We start from the raw sequence: 21,002 nt of genomic DNA, 5'->3' as shown, positions 1-21,002 counted from the left end.
TAGACTTTTTGGGAGTTCTAATTTATAGGGAAAGTTTTGTCAAGATTTTTACAAAAACATTAAGGATTCATTTAAATGAAAATTATTAAGGACATCCTAATTCTAATACAATTATAATCATTTTTTTAGAAATAGAATAGCTTCTTAATCTCAAACTTAAGTGATGTGTCTTTTGGTTTACATCATGTGCTGGTCACTTTTTTTTCTTTTTTTTTTGGGTGTGACAAATGCACCTTAGCCCTAGTGGAAAGTATAATTATCAAAATGTTACATATCAGTATATCACTGTCAATATAAAAGAGTTAAAGATCAATCATTTTATCTACTAAACTTTTTATTCTTTGAGGAACACTATACTAAAAGGTGCAGTAATATCCCCCTAAATATATTTTTTTATTTGATAAAATCAAGATACATGGATTTTAATGTATTAATAGATTAATGATTTTTATAAAATAAATAATATATAAAAAATTTATATGTCTTAATTTAATTAAAAATAAATATTTTAATTATAAAAGACTAAATCTATAAGACTAAATCTATAAGTCTTCCCTTTTACTATGTATCACTCTCAGTTTAAAATGGGCCAACAAATTCCATGATTTTAGCTATTTGACTTTCTTCATAATTCAAATACATGGATGGAGAAATTCTTATATGAATCTGGTGCATTATATCATCCCTATTCTATCTTATAAAATTATATAATTTTAATCAAATAAAATCTCAAATGTCACTATTTTTAATGATTTTATTTTTATAATAAAGTGCTTATTTATTTTCTTATCTTTTCTCTTTCTATTATTATCAATAATAATTAAAATCAATTTATATTTATAAGCATATGACATTATAAAGCACTGGGTTCATGAAAGAATTTCTGGAATCAATGTAAGTCTAACTTTTTAGGTAACTAAGAAAATAATTACCCTTCAAATCAGGTGAGATTTTTCTTCATTAATTACGCGTAGTAGAATAAGCTCCTGGCTACTTTTCGTTGCCTAACTTTGTCCGTCGTTTTGTTTGGTTTGATTGTCGCACAATCTCGTCAAAAACTCAAATCATATGAACACCAGACTATGCCTTAGTGCCTACCGACAATCTTACTTTCATCTCTACTTTTTAAAATAGAAAACTAAATTAGTTGAAGATGAGTAAAAGAAACTATATAGATTATAAATATATATATTTTTTCCACAAAGATATAATTCAAATGGTAGGTTAGTGCATATTAGGATCCAGTTAAGCACTAATCCTTCATCTAGACAATCCAAATTTGATAAATTTTATTTCTGTATTTTTAAAAATCATTCTTTTAATGTATAAAGAATTTAAAACACAGACAATTTATTCTAATAAAAAATAATTTTTCCTGTGAAAAGTTAATTATAGTTTTAAAATTTTAAATCTAAATTGTTAAAATAAGTTTTGGATGGTTTAGATTTCACCACATTGATGAATAGTGATAAGCATGGAAACTAAACGCTTCATCCTATTCTTTTTATAAGGTATTTGAGATATTTTTCATGTATGTAGTTTAAAAATAGTTATTATACTACCTTATTCATTAAAAATATCTCAAATTTTTTAATTGTAATCTTATTAATTAAATGGATATAAATATTATTATAAAAAATGTAGACAACGAAAACATGAGACATATTTTTTGTTATTTGTGCAATGCTATCATGCTTTCTCAAATTCTAATAAGAGTAACATTTAAATTGAAAGGCAAAAAATTAGACACGTTATATAATTAATATAACTTTTTATTTTTGCAAAGAACCTTATGAAACAGATCGGACAATGTTTTTTTAAAAAAAAAAACATAGTGCTAACTTAATTTCTAAATCCATATTTTTTTTAAGTTACTTATAGACAGAGACAATTATATTTAAAATATTCTTAAATATTAAACATGAATTTTTTTAATAAAACTTTAAATCTTAATTCATTATATCATGAGTGATTACACCTATTTTGCTAAATTCAACCTTTGATTTTCTAAACTCATATGGTACTTGAAGGGGAACCCAATAATAGTGGCCGATGTAATTATGCCCCACCAAGCCACCAATACAAAAATACTAATCTTATTCCACCACTCTATCCACCACAAACCATTCACTTCACTGGGCCCCACCATTGCGTTCTCTTTTTCAAAAGATAACTACTAAATAAATTAAACCCTCTCACGCTCGGTCTTCAAATCCTTCAAAACACACACACACACAACACAACACATCGATATCCATGGCCTCTTCATCCCAGACAGAGCTTCCTCTTAACGAGGACGACTCTCAAGACATGGTGATCTACCAAGTCCTCACTGAAGCCGACGCTCTTCCACGTCATCATCACCTTTCTGCACCAGTTATTGGCCTCCATCAGCCCATCAGCAGGACCGTCGCTGCCGTCGCCAAGAAGCACTACCGTGGTGTGAGGCGGCGGCCATGGGGCAAGTTCGCCGCTGAGATCCGAGACTCGGCTCGCCATGGGGCTCGCGTGTGGCTGGGGACGTTTGAGACTGCCGAAGAGGCTGCCTTGGCTTATGACAGAGCTGCTTTCAGAATGAGAGGTTCTAAGGCTCTCCTTAATTTCCCTCCTGACGTTGTAGCTCCTTCCTCTTCTTCTTCATCATCATCTTCTTCCTCTTCTCTTTTCTGCCCAGAGAAATTGAACAACAAGAGTTCTGATGATTCTGATTCAAAAGCTGTCTGATTCAAAAGCTGTAGTTAGCTCATGCGTGAGTTATGTTGATAGTCATGGTTGATTCCTGATATATGGATCTAGTCATCTAACTATAGATGTAGGTAATTTAATTTGGATTTGAATTTGTATGTGTGTGGGGAAGAAATAAAGAGATCTAGAAAGAGTGAGAATGTTATGCATCAGATTTATCATCTCAAATTTGATTTATTTGTTGTGTACAAAATAAAATTAATTAGGTGTGTGTTTCGCAATTAATGGTAATGTAATTGATTGCATTTATTTATCTAGATATGTAATTTGAAATAATTGGTTATATTGTCTATGATAAGAAAAAAATGAGACTTTTTTGTTCATCAATTGTATCTTAATAAAATTGGATTGTGAACATGTGGCTGTAGAGTGATATTTGTTCAACTGATGATCAACTGTACAACAGAAGAGTATATAATAAGCACATCTAATGGATCAAAGGATATTATTATTATTATTAGAGCTAATCAAAACATGTGAAGCCCACTTAATTTATGAGATAATAGTGATAAAGCCAGTGTGTGGAGTCATGAAGGGTGATTAATTATGAGCCATTAAGCTTAACATTTCAGATCATTCTAATGTTGCTATTATTCAAAGTGAATAGATTATCTCCTGTTGTTGAAACAACACTTGCATGCTACCACCCTTTCATCAGCAAAATGCAAATCTAAATTAAATTTATGATTTTTTTTAAATATTTTGTACAATTTCAGATTTAATTATTTATAAAATTTCTGAAAAGTCAAATTATGTACGAAAACCAGACAGGCTATTAATTAGATTGATTGAGGTATCTATTCACTGTTCAATGATATGTTGGTCAAATCCTAGGTAAACTAATCATAAATAAATTAATATATTTTAAATAGTATATACTGAATAAGAAAAATGAAATGAATATTTAAGTGGGGAAAAACCACGATATCTATCGATACTGGATACTTAATTGCCGTCCAAATTATATATTTACTTATCTCATAATTTATAATTTTAAAATAAATACATATTACTTAACTATATGTTAATTTTTATTTATTATTTTTTCAAATACTTACTAACATATATGCATAGATCATAGCTTATAATATGAATTAAAATTTTTAAAAATAAACATAAATATTTGACTGGGTCAACCATTTGGAACATCGGTTTTATCGTTCCGATTGATTCATCACCAATTCTCTGACCCTTTGGTTTCCTAACAATTTCGAACTGTACATGTGACCAGTTCCCAACCCAACTAGTTGAGCCAACTTATTTGATCCAATTCTGTAAAATATAAAATAAGAACAACTTCTCTACAACCTCCTTTTTTTTATTTTTTGAAAAATAATGCTTGCAAGTAAAGATAAAAATGTGACAATCCAAATCTAATACCAAAGATAGCATAGATCCCGAGTTCATTATACCTTATTAGAATCCAACCAAGTGGCTTATATTATGCATCCATGTAATTATATATAAACATAGTTCATCTTCTTACACTTGGAGTAGTATTTACAAAGTTTAAAATAAATTTATGATTCATGTTGGTTCGAAGGATGGTAAGGTGACCAAATATATCGCTTTGGTATGATAATTGGTCTCCTTCCAAAACTATTAGTGATGTAGACTGCCAATGTTGATGTCATTCTTCATATTATGGGTGGTTGGAATTCAAGTAAAATGAGTTGTTACCTTCACTCTGATGTTATCAATTTTATTTCCCTGCTGGTCCAACCCCCTAGCCAATTCTCATGGAGAAAATGATGCTTTATGCTGAAGGTCTTCTAGTGATGAAAACTTTTTCATTAAATCCGCTTATATAGTGATTAGATCAAAATCATCAAAATAAGGGCAATTTGGAATTATCGGCTAGAATATGGAAATCCTCTGCGAGAAAATCAAATCATTCCTTTGAAAATCTACGTGGAATTTGTCTCAAAACTAAATTTGTCAGCATCAAAGAATTTGGTATTGACCAAAGGACATGTCTTCTTGGGTATGACGTTATTATGAATTCATCTGTTCACATCTTGTGTGATTGCAGAAGAGCAAGGGAAGTTTGGATAACATTAGCAAAGCATTCTAAGTTAACTATTTATAGGATTGGATTTTTTGGAATGTAAAAAATGACACAATAAATTCGGCAAAACAAGCTAAGGAGATCAATTATACGATAGAAACTATTTGCTCATGTCTACAAGAATATCTAGAAAGCAAGATGCACAAATCTCCGCTTAGATCGAGGAGGAAATTAAAACGCTAACAAAGACATTTTTATCAGCACCCTGAAACATAATCAACGTCATACTTCAATTGAAGATGAACTCTTTGATCTTAAGCCTAGAAAGATTGCAAATCAAATGGTGTCTTTCTGAAGTAGGTTGTGTTATGTTAGAGTAGATATAGATTGTTCGGCCAACAATAATGGTGTAGTAACTTGTGAAGGTCTTATTTAAGATGAAAAAGGAAATTGGGTTTTTGAATCCTTTTTTGTTTTTAGTTTTTTCAAACTTAGGTTACCACCCTAATAGGGCGACTAAATTCTTGGAGATTTTTTAATGTGTCACCTTTTGTTGGAACTATAAGCTCTTTAAAGCCAACGTTTATTGTGATTCCCTAGAGGCTATTGCTCTCTCACCCATAACAAACTTTCTCATAACCATCCTCTTTTGAGTACTATCAAGAATATTGGAGACTTGGTTATATAGAATTGGATACTCACTTTCAATCATGTTTTTCAAGAAAGAAAATAAATGTGCAAACTCACTCGCCATTGGGCTTCTCATGAGACTTAGTTATCAATATCTTTGATGATGCACCTTTAAGGTGCAAAAATTTATTATGCTATCATATGACTTAACTATTTACGGCACAGTTTGTCATGGCTTTTTAATGATAAAATAAACACAATCAATCAATACTTGAATATTGTTACGAAATTGTGAAAAAAGTTATCATTGAGAATTGGTTAATGAACTCAGAGTTAAAAGCTGAAAAGACAAAGAGGTTATTGGTTCATTCAGTTGTTCAACTGTTTTTTTTTATTTTTCTACATTTTTTTAAAATAAAAATTATTCATAAATTTTTTAGAAACATCAAAATAAGAAATTGACTAAAGGATTTGATTAAAAAAATTAAAATTTTCTAAATCATGACTTATAATAGGTTATATGTATTTACGCTTTAAAGTTTAGCTGACTAATTTGTATGATTGAGAAAAATAATTCGACTATCGGTTTCACAAAGAATCATTAAAGAGAGTGCTGTACAGGTCGTAGCTCTAGAGAAATTTGGCTTCATCTTCATCATATTGGCTAATGAATATTCAAAAAGCCAATTCAAAACCCATTTGCTAAGGGTGCATTAAAAAAAATTAATTTTTTGCTTCACTATGACGATAATTATTATTTTTATAAAGTCAATCTTCAATTAATGTATACAAATGAAATGATCCATTGTATTTTATATAAAACGTTATATTAATTGACCGCAACTTATTAACCACAACTTTTATATTGATGGAAATTCTTTATGTCATTATCACTTGGAGCACGTGTTTTGACTTCCATAATCCAAGATTAAAAGCAATGATGTTGACACTATTAAATATTATGGATTTGGTATGCTGCAAAATTTTAGTATTCTTCTTGGCAACAGTGAGCTTTTCCAAAGCTAATCAATTATGCTTCTAGAATTCACATTTTATTATTTTGGCCAATTTTTTTTTTATTTTTGTAGTTTTGTTTCCCCATTATATACTAGAAAATAAATGAAGTTTACAAGTTAAGAAATATATAAACCCGAGGGGCTTGTATCATTTTCATTCATATTCATCATTGACGAATAAGTTAAAGGGGTGTTCGTAATCAAGCATGGATCTCCGGAAAATCTTTGAACAATTCGATAAAATATATATAAAAAGAAATTCATCACAAAAAACAAAAAACAAAAATCAAGGTTGTGATTTTTAGACTACAATATTTTTTTTCTTAAATATTTATAATTGTTCAAGTTTATGGCCGATATATTGGAGATTTGTGTGCATATATAAATATATGCTTGCTAATTAAAAAAATAAAGGATATAGATCAAATATACATTTCTTACAAATATCTAAGAATAAATTATAGCGAATCATTTTCAAATATTTTGGACACAAGATAATTTTAAATTTTGAAATTTTAAAAAATGACATTTTCTGATATTAGAGAAAAAAACACGTTGGAAAATTTTATTTTCGAATGTAGTGGGAAAAAAAATTCAAAGGGTATAATTTGCTGAGAGAGATATATAATAAGGCACATGTTATCACATGATCCCACATGCACAAATAAATCATGTCACAAGTCATAACACCTCCACAGACACACATGTTAACACATCGAACTTCAAAAATATAAAATATAGACTCATGATATAATAAAATTTGCTCCCATTATATGTTGCCATATGCTATAATGCGTGCCACTGTGCCAGCATGAACAACAAATAACAAATGTAAAAAAAGAGACACACATATGGAGTTTGGAAAAAAAATTTAAAAAAATTGTATGAGGTTCAAACATAAATTAGATCATTCATTACATATATGAATAATATGGCTTTTCAAAAAAAAAATATTGTATAATAATCTTGTTACTAATATCATACTATAGAATAATGCAAAACTTATAATATATAAATGATATCCAATTCTAACTTTTGGAAAACAAAAATAGAAGGGAGAATGGCAATAAGGGCCCTAAAAAGCAAGAATTTTGCAGATAAGGCCTAATAAATTCTAAAATTATTCTGAGGATAGGTCTCATTTGCAATTATGTTTTTTTGGTGAAACGACTAATTTGTCCCTCCCATAACCAGCTGCTTCTTCCTCCATCCTTCCTCCCTCGTCCTTCTCTCTCTTCCTCTTTAGACACTTGTACGATAACCAAATTTATTTTCCTTCCCATTATACTTCTCTATTCCCTCTCTTCTTCTTCCTCCTTCTTCCTTCTTTCTCTCATTTGAAGCTTTTTCATTCAATAGGTATAAGTGGACGATTCACTTTTATCCAGATAGATATGGAAAAAATGATCAAACGTTCATTTGATTACATTCCTCTCACACCAACCAACTTCTTGAAATGATTCGCCATAGTGTAGAAAGAATGGATCAAGTGCTGCATCCGCCATTATCAGTTTTATTTCGTCAAAAAAGAATATAGAGAGAATTTGAGCTATATTAGTTTTATCTAATCATAATGTACGCGTTCACATTCATTTAATGAAAACAAGTTGTTATTTATGGACTTTTTATTGTTTTTAATAGATACTTTTTTGCAACTGATATAAATATTCTGGTGTAGATATTGTTTATGAAATTTATGTTGTTATTTATGAAGTTTACATTATGCAAACTTTACAATTAACTTATGCGGATATTTATATGTATCATATCAATGAAACTTGTATTGTAAATATATGAACATTGTGTTATTAGCAAATAGATACTTTCATCTTATATACGGACCTTTTGTTCTTCATTAATTGGAGAAACTTTTTTAAATGTTTAGTTTAATTAAACAAATCATGTGAAATAGATGGACATTGTGTTGTTAATAAATGAACTTTGTCATGTTATATATAGACTTTTTATTATTAATAAACTTGAGAAACTTTTTGTTAAATCTAGCCAACTGATAAATTGGACACACATGGACTTTTAATTTAGAATATATGAAGATTGTGTTGTGCATGGTGGATATTGTGTTGTGCATTGTTTGCTTACTTGCATATTTTGTCAAGCCTAACCTACTGATAAAGTAGAATCTTATGAACTTTTAGTTGAGAATAAATGAACCTTATATTGTGCATAATGGATATTGTGTTATGCATTGTTTGCCTATTTGTGCATTTCGTTAAGCATAACCTACTGATAAAGTAGAATCGTATAGACTTTTAGTTGAGAATATATGAACCTTAAGTTATGCATCGTGGATATTGTGTTGTGCATTGTTTGCTTACTTCTACATTTTGTCAAGCCTAGCCTACTGATAAAGTAGAATCTTATAGACTTTTAGTTGAAAATAAATAAACCTTATATTGTGCATAGTAGATATTGTGTTATGCATTATTTGTCTATTTGTGTATCTTGTTAAGCCTAACCTACTGATAAAGTAGAATTGTATAGAATTTTAGTTGAGAATATATGAACCTTATATTATGCATAGTGGATATTATGTTGTGCATTATTTACTTACCTTTGCATTTTGTCAAGCCTAACCTACTGATAAAATAGAATCGTATGAACTTTTAGTTGAGAATAAATGAACCTTATGTTGTGCATAGTAGATATTATGTTGTTCATTGTTTGCTTACTTGTGTATTTTGTCAAGCCTAGCTTATTGATAAAGCAGAATCTTATAGACTTTTAGTTGAAATAAAAGAACCTTGTATTGTGCATAGTAGATATTGTGTTATGCATTGTTTGCCTATTTGTGCATTTTGTTAAGCCTAACTTACTGATAAAGTAGAATCTTATGAACTTTTAGTTGAGAATATATGAATCTTATGTTGTGCATAGTAGATATGAGTTGTGCATTGTTTGCTTACTAGTGTATTTTGTCAAGCCTAGCCTACTGATAAAATAGAATCTTATAGACTTTTAGTTGAGAATAAATGGACCTTATATTTTGCATAATGAATAATGTGTTATGCATTATTTGCCTAACTTCAGTATTTTGTTAAGCCTAGTATAATGATAAATTGAAATCACATGGACTTTTAGGTGAGAATATATCATAAACTTTTTTTTCTTACAATTGTCTTTAACTAGCTATCCTCCTGAGAGTTCACGAATAAGGAGGATAGAATCTTCCAAGATAATAAAATTTATCATTGTTCAAGATGTGAAAAGACCGGATACAATCACAAGACATGCAAAAATCCTAACCCAGCATGAGAAGTGGTTACATTGTACTTCTTTGGTGTACACAAGTAACTATAATTATGTATATGAAAGTATTTTCAAATAATATTTTTTAGGTAAGTGGGAATCACAAATTTTTTTTTCTTTGTATATAGAAAAACAACTGTTAGATATTTTGGATATCGTGGCTAACTTTTTGTATATATCAGACTTGGAATATTGTGTCAAATTTTATGTGAGTTCTTATTTTAGTACCTAGGCTAATACCAACATGAAATTATTCATATATGATGTAATTGTCCTTCTTAATATTGGAAATGCATAGACTTTTTGTTGAGTATGCGTGGACATCGTCTTATGCATAGTGAATGTTATGTCGTGCATGGTCTACCTAACGTCATTTTGTTATAACTTAAGCTAGTGAAATACTGAAAATGTATGAATTTTTTGTTCAGCACATGTAGACATCATATTATGCATAGTGGATATTGTGTCTTGCATGATTTGTCTAGTCATTTTTGCTAAAGCTAAGGTTAGTGAAATACTTAAAATGCATGGACTTTCAGTTAAGATGCGTGGACATTATCTTGTGCATAGTAGATGTCATATCATTCATGGTCTATTTCATTATTTTGAGAATTCACGCAAATTCTAAATTCAAATCAAACAAAGGGAAAAATTATACTTTTGGTCTCAAAAAATTGACAATAAGAGCCTCAAGGCCTGCAGAGCAATATTAGATTCATTTAGGCCCAAATTGCAATAAAGTCTGTTTTTAAGGCCCTTAATGCCATTCCCCCAAAATAGAATGAATCCTTTATATTATTTGCACAAAAGCCCAATATGCCTAATACAAATAACATACTCTTTTCGGTACTTAATATAAGACCAAATTAACTAATTTTGATTGAAAAAAAAAAATTAACTAGCTTTACACTTACTAAAAAATGATAGCTATATCCTTAAAATTGTTTAAAAGAATGGGTAACTTTTCAATTTTTCCATTTTTGCAACCAATAACCATAATAAATTAGGGTTAACATTTAATTTTTCTCATGTACTTATTTTTTAAGAGTTGGGCACTCTATACTTTTAAGTTGGATAATTTTACCCCTGAACTATTTTTCAAAAGAGCAAAAACCCCCTTAGTCGTTAATTTTTTGTTTTCTACTGATGTGGCATATGCGTGGAGCTCACACATAGTAACGTGTAAGACGTGGCATGTCATTTGATGCTAATTTATCCATGAACTCATTTTTTAGGAGCACTAAGCATACTAAAGTCTTTTTCTCAAAGCACTAGGTACCTTGAAGTCTTGTTAAAATAAAATTTAATAAATATTATTAAAATATTAAGTATTTTAACATTTAATAATTTAAATATTATTATTTAAAATATTAAATTGGGTAGTGTAATATTTATTCAATTTTTAACAATATTTAATATTTTAACAATATTAAATTGGGTGGTGTAATATTTTAACAATATTAAAATACTTAATATTTTAACAATATTTATTTAATTTTATTTTAACAAGATTTTAGGGTGCCTAACGCTTCGAGAAAAAAACTTTAAGAGGCTTAACACTACTAAAAAAAGAATTTAGAGGCAAATTAGTATCAAAAGACATGCTATAGTAGAAAATAAAAAAAAATAATGATTGATTAACGGAAGGGGGTTTTTGCTTCTCTGAAAAATAGGTTAAGGATAAAATTGCCTCACTTAAGAATATAGGATGCCTAGCGCTCCTAAAAAATAAGTATAGGAGTAAAAATTAAATTTTAACCCTAATAAATTATTATGTAAGAATTTAAATATTAATAAATTAAATAAAAAAGGGGTAACATTAGAGAGAAATGGAGAGATTGAGAGAGTAATATCCTTATAAATTTTTGAATAATATATATATATATATATATAAGTTATCATTGATAAAAAAAATCTTATGTTATAATGACTCTAAATTTTAAATTAAATAAACTCAATTAATATTTTATTTAATCTTTAAAATTTTATAACAAGTGAAGAGTGGTAGTTTATTAAAATTTATATTAGTAACTTTCTTAAAGGTTAAGAGTTCAAATTCTACTAGATAAAAGTTTAATTTTTATTTAATTTTAAATTATAAAAAAATTTAATGTCCTTTCTTGCAATATTTCCTGGCGCCGCTACTGGTAATTTTCCCAATTTTCTTCCATTCAGAATTTTATCCTCACTTGAACACCAGATCGCTTTGAGAGATAGAAAGAGAGTCGGTTCTGTCTTCCTTCTCCGATCAGCTTCTCTATTTGTCGGTCTTCTTCTTTCCAATGCCAGCAACTCGCCGCCGGCCTTCTCACCATCAACGCCATCTGCTTCAGCGGTGTGGAAGTCACCGGATTTCCACTTTGGTCTGCTGCCCTGTTTCATTTCTGAATTTTTCAGCTTCATCCTCGGTGTGTAAGGCAGGTGTGTGAGTCAGCTTCAACTTCCTATCCTTCTTAGCTGTTGGGCTTCCTAGTGTGTGTGGGTAGTAAGCTCAAATCCTTTTATTGTTCTGGTCTGTAATTTTTGCTCTTCCTCTTCGTTGAACAGTTGGTTGAAACATCCTTTCTCTTTTCTAGTGGCAGCTCCACTGCACTTTGGTTGTAGGTAAGACACTCGTTCTTCCTTCTTCTCCTTCGGTTTCAATAGCAAAGTGGATTCTCCTTCTTTCCTCACCGAAGACGCATCTCTGTTCCGCTTAGTGCTGTCATGATTATTTTTGAATTTGAATGGAAATTTCGGTTGGTGCTGTGAACATTTTTTTTCTTATGCCAAGCTGAATGTTGATTGATAAAGTTAATATGGGAAGTAGATTAAATTGTTGGAGGCCTGATGAAGACTGAACTTTGATGAATGCTCCTAAGGTGTTCATCAAAATATTTGAGAGAAGAATATAGTGAATGAGTATTATTAAATTTTTATGTTTATCTTGAAGGAGCATGTGTTAGTATAATACCTATTGAAAATCTTAAGATTTTTTGTTGTTGATTTTAGTTTCTTGTCAAATGTGATTCAAAGGCTTGATGGAGATTTATTTTAAAATGTTTTGTATTATTGATGATACTTGAGTAGTGTAGGAGAGTTTGACTTAGGAATTAACTGATGAGAAGAAATTGGTATTAATATAATTTGGGTCTGTAGTGAACATATGTGAGGGCTATCAAGGTTTTTTTTGTTGTTTAAGAGAAGATTAAGGTGTTAATGGATTAGTATAATTAAATTTGGAACTCATTAACAAGTTTATATTCTAGTTTAAAAGTTTATGTTGATGTTGAAAAACTTTAAAAAATTACATTTGAGCTTAAAAGTGGGGTTACCTATTTTATATCAAGATGTATGCTTGTTTCTTAATTTAAATTGGAATGTCCATGGAGTATTTGTTGAAATGTTTGAGAAAGGAATTGGATTTGAATTGAGGATAGTATTAGAGTCACATTGGTTGGTGCTTATTGTGAATTGACATTGATGCACTCAAGGTGTTTATAAAATGCATGATAGAAAATTTGACAAAAATGAAAATTGTTTAATTTACATATTATTAGTTTTAAAGGGATATGTGTAAATGGTGGCTTGAGCTATTAAATTGACATCTTGAGGTACTTAAGAGAGGTAATGTTAAATAATGGTTATGACGTTTCATTAAGCTTTAAAAAGCTATAAAAGGAACTAAAAGGTCTTCTATTATTTTAGTTGGGTTATTGTTAAGTTAATAATGTGATAAGGAAATCATTGGCTGAACATGCATAGTTGTAATGTTATTTGGAATTAATTTAAATGTCACTAATTATTTGAGAAATTAATTGACAAGTGATATTGAATGAGGTAGAGGACTTATTAGAGTAAAAAAGAATTTTGTTAATTGTTGATGGTTAGGACATTAAAAAACTTATTTATTTTAAGAAAAGAATGAATAAGTGATTTTTGAATTGTGATTAATTTATTAGGAAAATTAATGGTACTCTTGAAATTAAGTGAGAAATTGAAGTGAAATAAGCTTTAGAATTATTAAAAAAACTCTCAAGTAAGTGGGTAGCATTTCAAATAATTTATTGCAAAGTGTTTATAAAATTTTTTTATTTAAATTTTTGTATTATTCCTTTAAAGGTAGAATAAATATTCTTGTTATTTTTATTTTTGTGATTTATACAATTCTTCTTACTTACCTCACTTTTATAATAATTGGTTCGTTACAGAACCTACTTTATTTTCATTAAAAAATTATGCTATTATTAAGGAATATTTAGATTTGATACATTATTAATTGATTATTTATTATAAGCATATCTATTGTCTAAATTTCGTAATTTATATGATAGTGGTTAATGTGGTAATTCTTGCATGGAGAAAAATTGGAAAGAAAATTTGATAGCTAGATATTATATTTTGAAAGAAATAATTTTAAAAGAATTTTTTAAAGAAATGGTTTTAAATGAATGTTTCAACTCCATGCACACTCGATTTAATTAAAGGGATTGAGTTCAAAATATTAGATGCTAATGACAATTCTATTAGCCCTTAGCATGGCATAATACACCTAGTTAGTAAGGTGCTGGTAAGAGATGTTAGCCCTGTGTGCAGGCCAACGTACGTGAAATGAAGAAATGGATATTCATGAGTGTTGTACTCGTGCTTTTTTTGGTGAGCTTGATGCTTGCTTTTGTTTTTTGGCTTCTAGCTGTGTTTGATTATTTCATGGTTTTAAGCCACGCTTGTTAGTGACTTACCCTCATGGACTATACATTCACATTTATTGGGTATTTGCTCTTGTGAACTGTGTGTCTACACTTGTTAATTGTATTAATTAAGTCTCGCTAAAGAAAGAAATTTGAAACTATTTTCTTGAAATTTGATTTTAGAAAGCAGACTACTATTTTTACTATATATGGATTCTATATTGAGCCATATATATATATATATATATCAAGATGTGTAAGTATGTGTAGAAATTAAAGAGAGAGAGAGAGAGAGAGAAGAAGGAAAAGAAATTTGAGATTTAAAAAAAATATTTGTATTTATGTATTCATGGTTTATACTATTTTTAATTGATTATTTCACTAAATTATTAATTGACTCATTGATTTACTTTTCATTATTACCTTTAACTATAAATTGGAACACTACTCACCAAAAAATTTTTTTTTGATTTCAGATATTAAAATTGACCTCGCACTTCCTACTAATCGTTAGGGGATACAATTGCTTTTTTTTTTTTGAACCATGGAAGTATGATTTAGTTACTTTTGATGTAAATATATTTTATATTATGAAATGTTAATTTAATGCTTCATGTATATCATAGTTAGGTCTTAGTTTTATTTTGCTGATATGAATTTGCTGGTGTGGAGCTAGTCTTCTTTGTTGGATTAACTGGCAGGCTTCCTATTGTAGATATTTTGGGATGTCCAAGTTACAGAGAAAATTTTACCAAAAATTCTACAAAATATTTAATACTTTATGAACTTTATAAATTATATATCTATAATTTAGTTTAATCTTTGGTTAATTAAGATTTATGGAATATGAGTTTATCTCAGATTCCATGCCGATCATACTTTTAGCATTGGAATGTGACATACATCTTGTTTGGTTCATATGAAATAGGCATCACAAAAAGGAAAAGGAAAAGGAAATTTTTTTTTGACTAGTTAAGAGGAATTTTGATACTTGATAGCCCATTTTCAGGAGAGATAATGAAAAATAGATTCTTGGCAACACCCCAAAGAAAATTTTATTTCCTAGAAAAATATTCTTCATGTGCACTTTGTCCTTGGCCTTTATCAACCTTCTCCCTCTGTAACATTTCAAAAATTATTCCTTTGGTTAATTAAGTCATTGAAGGGTAAATTTATAAATTTAACTATAAATAGATTTTAAAATAGTTGGAAATGGCTATTGGGTTTGGATTTAGCTTTTGGATTAGGTTCGAAAATGAATTGAGTCACCTGAGCTCAAATTAAAGAGAAAAGAAATCAGATTTTTGGCCTAGTGCATTACGCTGCGACATAAATTACAATCAGCTTTTTTTTTTAAATGTGAAAACATCCGAAAACAAGTTAAAATGAGTCTAAAACAAAGGGAGGGTGATGAAGAGAGTTGTTTCTCTGCTAAGACATCAACTCTTAAGCATTTTAGAGGTGATTGGAACTTGATCTCACCTAGGTATATCTTTCTTGTTTCTTTTTCTTTTCTTTACACATTTTGGAAGTGAGATTTGAGGTTGGGAGGTGATGATTTTCGAACCTTGGGCCATGGATCTGAATCCATTGGTCTAATTAGGATTAATATGAGTTATTTAAGTTATCTAAGCCTAGATATAATAGTTTTGTAGATCCATAAGAGTGGGCTCTCAATTATGGACAAAATTATGCCCTAAAGTGCCATAAATAGTATTGGTTGAGGTAAGCAGCTACCATTGATGTTGATTAAAGTTTTTATTAATGCTAGTTGGAGCTAATGGGAGTTAATAAACTTAATGTGGTGATCCAACTCATGACTTAAGAGTTTTGGCTGATGAAAGTGTTGAAATTTAAGAGTTGGAAGTGAGTAAGTTGTAACATTGATGATGATTATAGGTTGTTATATGATATATTAATGATTATTTAAATTGTTGAGAGCTAAATGAAATTAATAGGAGTTAAGAAACTTATTGAATATGAGGTTGATCTTGCAGTTAAGAAATTTGGTTGTTAAAATATGAAATTAGATGTTAGAAGTGGTAATTTTAATTATTATTAGTGACGAGTGTTAATGTAATTGTAGACTAACCTCATGAAGTATCGGTGAGCTTGAATTTAACTCAAAAAGCCAGCTATGATTGAGGGGTAACCTTTAACCTCTCAAAGGTTTGATATAGCCGAGGAAAACCTAATTTATATAGTTGAATATTAATGGATTCTTATTGAAATGGATGATTTGAAACATGTTTACTATTTTAAACTCTTGATGCAAAATTGACATATTTGAGAATGTGATATTGTAGTGACCTTAAATTTTTCATCAAACAAAAATTTATTCCAATGGATATTTTGTTTAAATAAGATTTATAGCAAATAAAAATTGATAATTTAGAGGAACTTATGTTAGAAATTTTCTTGAGAATCCAAAGTTTAAATTTTTTGAGCAAAAGTTTGATTTTCAATTTTAGAAAATGTTGTGCTCTTTTTGGTAATTTTCTTATTCTCTTTCTTGTGATTTTCTTGTACCTTTTCTTGTAATTTGTGCAAATATTTCTTGGATTGGATTTTATCCTTTTGTGAGAAAGAAAAATAGAGCATTTTCTTTTATTATCTTCACTGACTTAGACCTCTTTTCTCTCATCATTGTCGGTATTTTCTCCTTACCTTTGATTTGTTCTTCTTCTCACCGTTGGTCCACACCTTGCATCACTAGTGTGTCTTTGTAGCTAGAAGAGTAGAGTCACTGGAATCTCTTCATTCTTTGCTGTCATCTCTCGCTTCTCTATTTAGGTTGGGCATCTGTTTGTGTATGTGTATGTATTTAACTTCAATCCTTCTTGCTTCCCAGTTGCTAAACTTTTTGTACATGTGTATATTAAGCTAAATTTCTTTCCTTTCCTGGCTGCAATTGCTGGTTTTCTTCTTTCTCATTCGAGCTATAGATTAGAACTCTTCCTTCTTCATCAGTATCGACCACCTGCTAGTTATGAGCTATCATTGCTGCACTTTAGGATGAGGTAAATCATTGATCCTCTCTTTTCTTTCTTCAATGGCAACAACAACACTACAATATTCTCTTCTTCTTTCAGTCGGTTGATGTGGTCCCTGTTCCTTATTTTTTAGTGAGGATTGAGGTGTGGTTTCAGTTGGTATTGGAAATTGCTTGATCATGTTGAGTTGAGTATAATTAATAAAAGTAAAAGTTTGAAAGTTGTAGAAATTTCTTGGTTACTTATCTTATAATTTTGTCAATCATAAATGCATGCCTTAAGGTAATTGTAAAAATGTATGAAAGAAGAAATTGGTGAATTAAGTGTTGTTAAGTTTTCATGTTATAGTTTGAAGGAGCGTATATGAATTTTGGCTCAAGTTATTAATTGAAATTTTAAAATATCAAAGTAAGAGAAAGGAATACATAGGATGCTGGCATGATATGTTATTAAATCTAAAGAAAGCATGAGACTGGTTGATACGAGTTATTATGACATATGTTAAGAATAGGTTACAATGAGATATGAGGATGAATTAAGAGTTGGTAAAGGTTTAACTAACTTAAGAATATTTGAAACATCATTAGTTATAATATTATCTTTAATATTGTTTGGATTGAATTTAAATGCCCGCCAAATGTTTAAAAAATTATTTGATGAATGATTTTAGTATTATGATTTATTTGTCAGGAAAATAAAGGCATCATTAAATTAAAGTGAAAAAGTTAGGAGAAGCATGCTTTAATATTTTTAAAAAATTTTCAAGTGAGTGAGTAGCGTTCTGAATAAATTTTTAGTAAGGTGCTTATAAAATCCTTTAGTTAAATTTTATTATTATTCCTTTATAAATTGTACTAATATCATTGTTAATCCTATTTTTTTAACAATTGTCTTATTAACGAAAATGTCTTGGTTTTACTGATGATTATGTTATTGATAAGTAATGGTTGAAATGCACATATAATAAATAAATAATTTATTCTTTAAAAGTAGTTTAATTACTAAATTTTATGTTGATAAAAATTTTTATGCAATGATTCATGTATGGAGGAAATAATGATAAATTTGGATAAAGGAAAATGATGTTTGAATAGTGTTTTGAAAAAAAAAATAAATTGTTTTCTTTCTCCATACATGCTTGATTTTACTGAAGAGGACTGTGTTTAAAATGGTGGATGCTAACGTCAGTCCCATTAGCCCTTGGTGCGCCATAGTACACTTAGCTGGCAGGGTGCTTATAAGAAGTGCTAGCCTCGTGCGATGGCCAATGCATGTGAAATGGAGGGATGGTTATTTGTGAGCATCACACTCATGCTTGTTTTTCGTGGGCTTCATGCCTGCGCTTGATTCGTGGCTCTTGCCATGCTTGTTTTATGGCTTTCAGCCACGCTTGATTGATTATTTACTCTCGTAGACTGTGTATTCATGCTTGTTATTCATTCTAATGAAGCCCTCCTAAATTTAAATTTAAATTTTCATTTCTCTATTAATTCTCTAAAAGTATTTTATCGAATTGCACTATTATTAAAAATTTTTATATTTATGAGTTATATAGGTTTTAAATATTTATGTTATTCTAATAGCATTGTTTAATTTCATAGTTATATTATTGAGAAAACTCGTTATCTATTGCTAGCTTAAGTATATGTTTCATTATTTTATGAAGTTATTGAATTAAATTTATTAGTTACTATCTTTATAATTTTTTTTAAATTATAATTTTAATTGGAACGTTACTCATCAAAAATTTCTTTGCTCTAAGACATTGTAGCTGACCCTGAACCTCCTACTAGTCATTAAAGGGCACTATTGCTTTTGGTTAGTGGAAGAACCTATTGATATTTAGTTTAATGTAAATGTGTATTATATTATACAACTGTAGTTTAATGCTCCACGTATACCGTAGTTAGATCCTAATCTTATTTTATTATTGTGAAATCTACTGGTGTGAAGTTAAATTCCCTTTTTGGTTTAGTTGATAGGTTTTTGTTATTATAGAAATTTTGGGGAGGTCCTAATTATAGGGAAAACTCTGCTGAAATTTTGACAAAATAGTAAAAACTTTATAAATTTTAAATTTGGATGTAAATTATATTGTTACTTTGAATTAATTTTTTAGTTATTTAAAGCTTATGGAATGTGAGTCTATCTCATATTTCATGTCAGTCACACCTTAAAAACTAAGGTGTGACAGATATTGTTGAAGTTTTGTGTTCACTTACATATGAATAATGATGATAATTGAGATTATGTGAATATCTACTATTTGTTATGTGGCATTTGGTATGTGGAGTAGATTATGTGAGTATGGATATGTGAATCCATGTTATGTGATTGATAATTGAGATGCATAAATATGTGGTATACGTGTATAATATAATCATTAGTAGGAGTTTGCTTAGGGAAAGGAATAGATTGATAAATCTATGTGGTATTGGCAATGATTGTTGGAATCAAAAACTTGCTTTGGCACTGATCATTAAAATTGGGAGGTGGTTCGTATCTCATGGTTGATTTAGAACTGTCCCACTTGTTCAATAAGGGACTCGAACCTAATTAGTCTCTACTAGTTTATGAGGAAGCTAGATCAGGGGTATGACACTTTATGGTTGTTAGTATTATGGAAAACCTAATTACACAAATGAATAAGTTGACCCTAGTCCAATAGCTCCTCACAAGTGGAAGGCTGAGTTAGTTCGTGAAGGGTGTAGCTATTGCATAACCACCAGTTTCATATCGAAGGCAATCAGGAAGGTATAAGATTAGCATATGATCATGCATTTAGTCCTGATCATATGGTTGTTAGTATTATGATCTAGTGCAGCTTAGGGGCACATGGTTGGTATTATTGCGACCTCAGGCATTGCATTATTAATATATATGGTTATGTGTTTAAAGCTCGATCAAATGGTTGTTATCATTGTGGTCGAGGCTATATGTTGTCATACATACTTTATATGTGTGTTTATTGCCAATTACATTTGTTTTCAGTTGATATGCAACTATATAGATTAGGTGAAACTCGGTTACTAAGTGGTTATACTCACCCCTCTATTTAACATTTTATAGGCATTAGTTCCAAGAAGGATAAAGGGAAAGCATCAGAGGCTTGGAAACTCAGTTTCCTATTATAGGCCTCTCGTAATTTTAATTGCATATGTGTAATTAATTGATATTGCCAACTAAGATGTCCATATTTTGTTATTATTTGTACTATTGAATATTGAGTATTGAAAGGTATATTTTAGGCCTAGTGCAGGTGGTATCTTTTTAGGTGAGATAGATGAGTAAGGTCAAAATATTAATGCAAGTATAAATTTGACTATATGCATGGTTATATTGAATTATATTAAGTTTTAAAGTCAAATTGCCTCCCCTTGTTATTTCTTAAATTTAGGGGTTGATGGTTGAAATTATGAAATATGTGATATCTGATTATTGTGATATGTTACATAGGTTATCCTAAGTCTATTGAATATGGTCTAAGGGTTAGTATAGACTTTTGACACTTGGAGTGAGTTTTGGACACCTTAGTTGTGTTTTGAAAGCATAAATAAGTGAGTTTACATTTTGGTGTTCAACTTTTGATTGAAAAATGACTTGAATGTAAAACTAGTGTCATTAGTTAAAGCTCGGAGAAAGCTTTCTGTAAACACTTAGATCACTTCAATCA

At 29.5% G+C, this 21,002-nt stretch overlaps 1 protein-coding gene and 1 long non-coding RNA gene across 2 annotated transcripts; both read left to right on the top strand.

The window, feature by feature from the left end:
• The first annotated feature begins 2,197 nt into the window (after positions 1-2,197).
• On the top strand, positions 2,198-3,068 carry LOC129284762 (pathogenesis-related genes transcriptional activator PTI5-like). The gene has a single exon (XM_054920223.1). It carries the CDS (start codon positions 2,257-2,259, stop codon positions 2,722-2,724), a length of 468 nt encoding a protein of 155 aa, XP_054776198.1. The 5' UTR covers positions 2,198-2,256; the 3' UTR covers positions 2,725-3,068.
• Positions 3,069-11,892: 8,824 nt separating this feature from the next.
• Positions 11,893-20,634, top strand: LOC129285061 (uncharacterized). The gene is made up of 3 exons (XR_008587071.1): positions 11,893-12,087; positions 12,214-12,270; positions 20,399-20,634. It is a non-coding gene; the product is annotated as an uncharacterized LOC129285061 (long non-coding RNA).
• The last annotated feature ends 368 nt before the right edge of the window (positions 20,635-21,002 follow it).

This window comes from Prosopis cineraria, unplaced genomic scaffold (genome assembly GCF_029017545.1).
Source record: "Prosopis cineraria cultivar Desert tree isolate PC_DT_omini unplaced genomic scaffold, ASM2901754v1 PC11, whole genome shotgun sequence".
Classification (NCBI taxonomy): Eukaryota; Viridiplantae; Streptophyta; class Magnoliopsida; order Fabales; family Fabaceae; genus Prosopis; species Prosopis cineraria.
Note: the sequence above shows the minus strand (reverse complement) of the source record. Positions and strands in the feature narration are given on the sequence as shown.

Excerpts from the sequence above, each read along its gene's own strand:
- LOC129284762 (XM_054920223.1), top strand. The coding sequence starts at position 2,257 with ATGGCCTCTTCATCCCAGACAGAGCTTCCTCTTAACGAGGACGACTCT.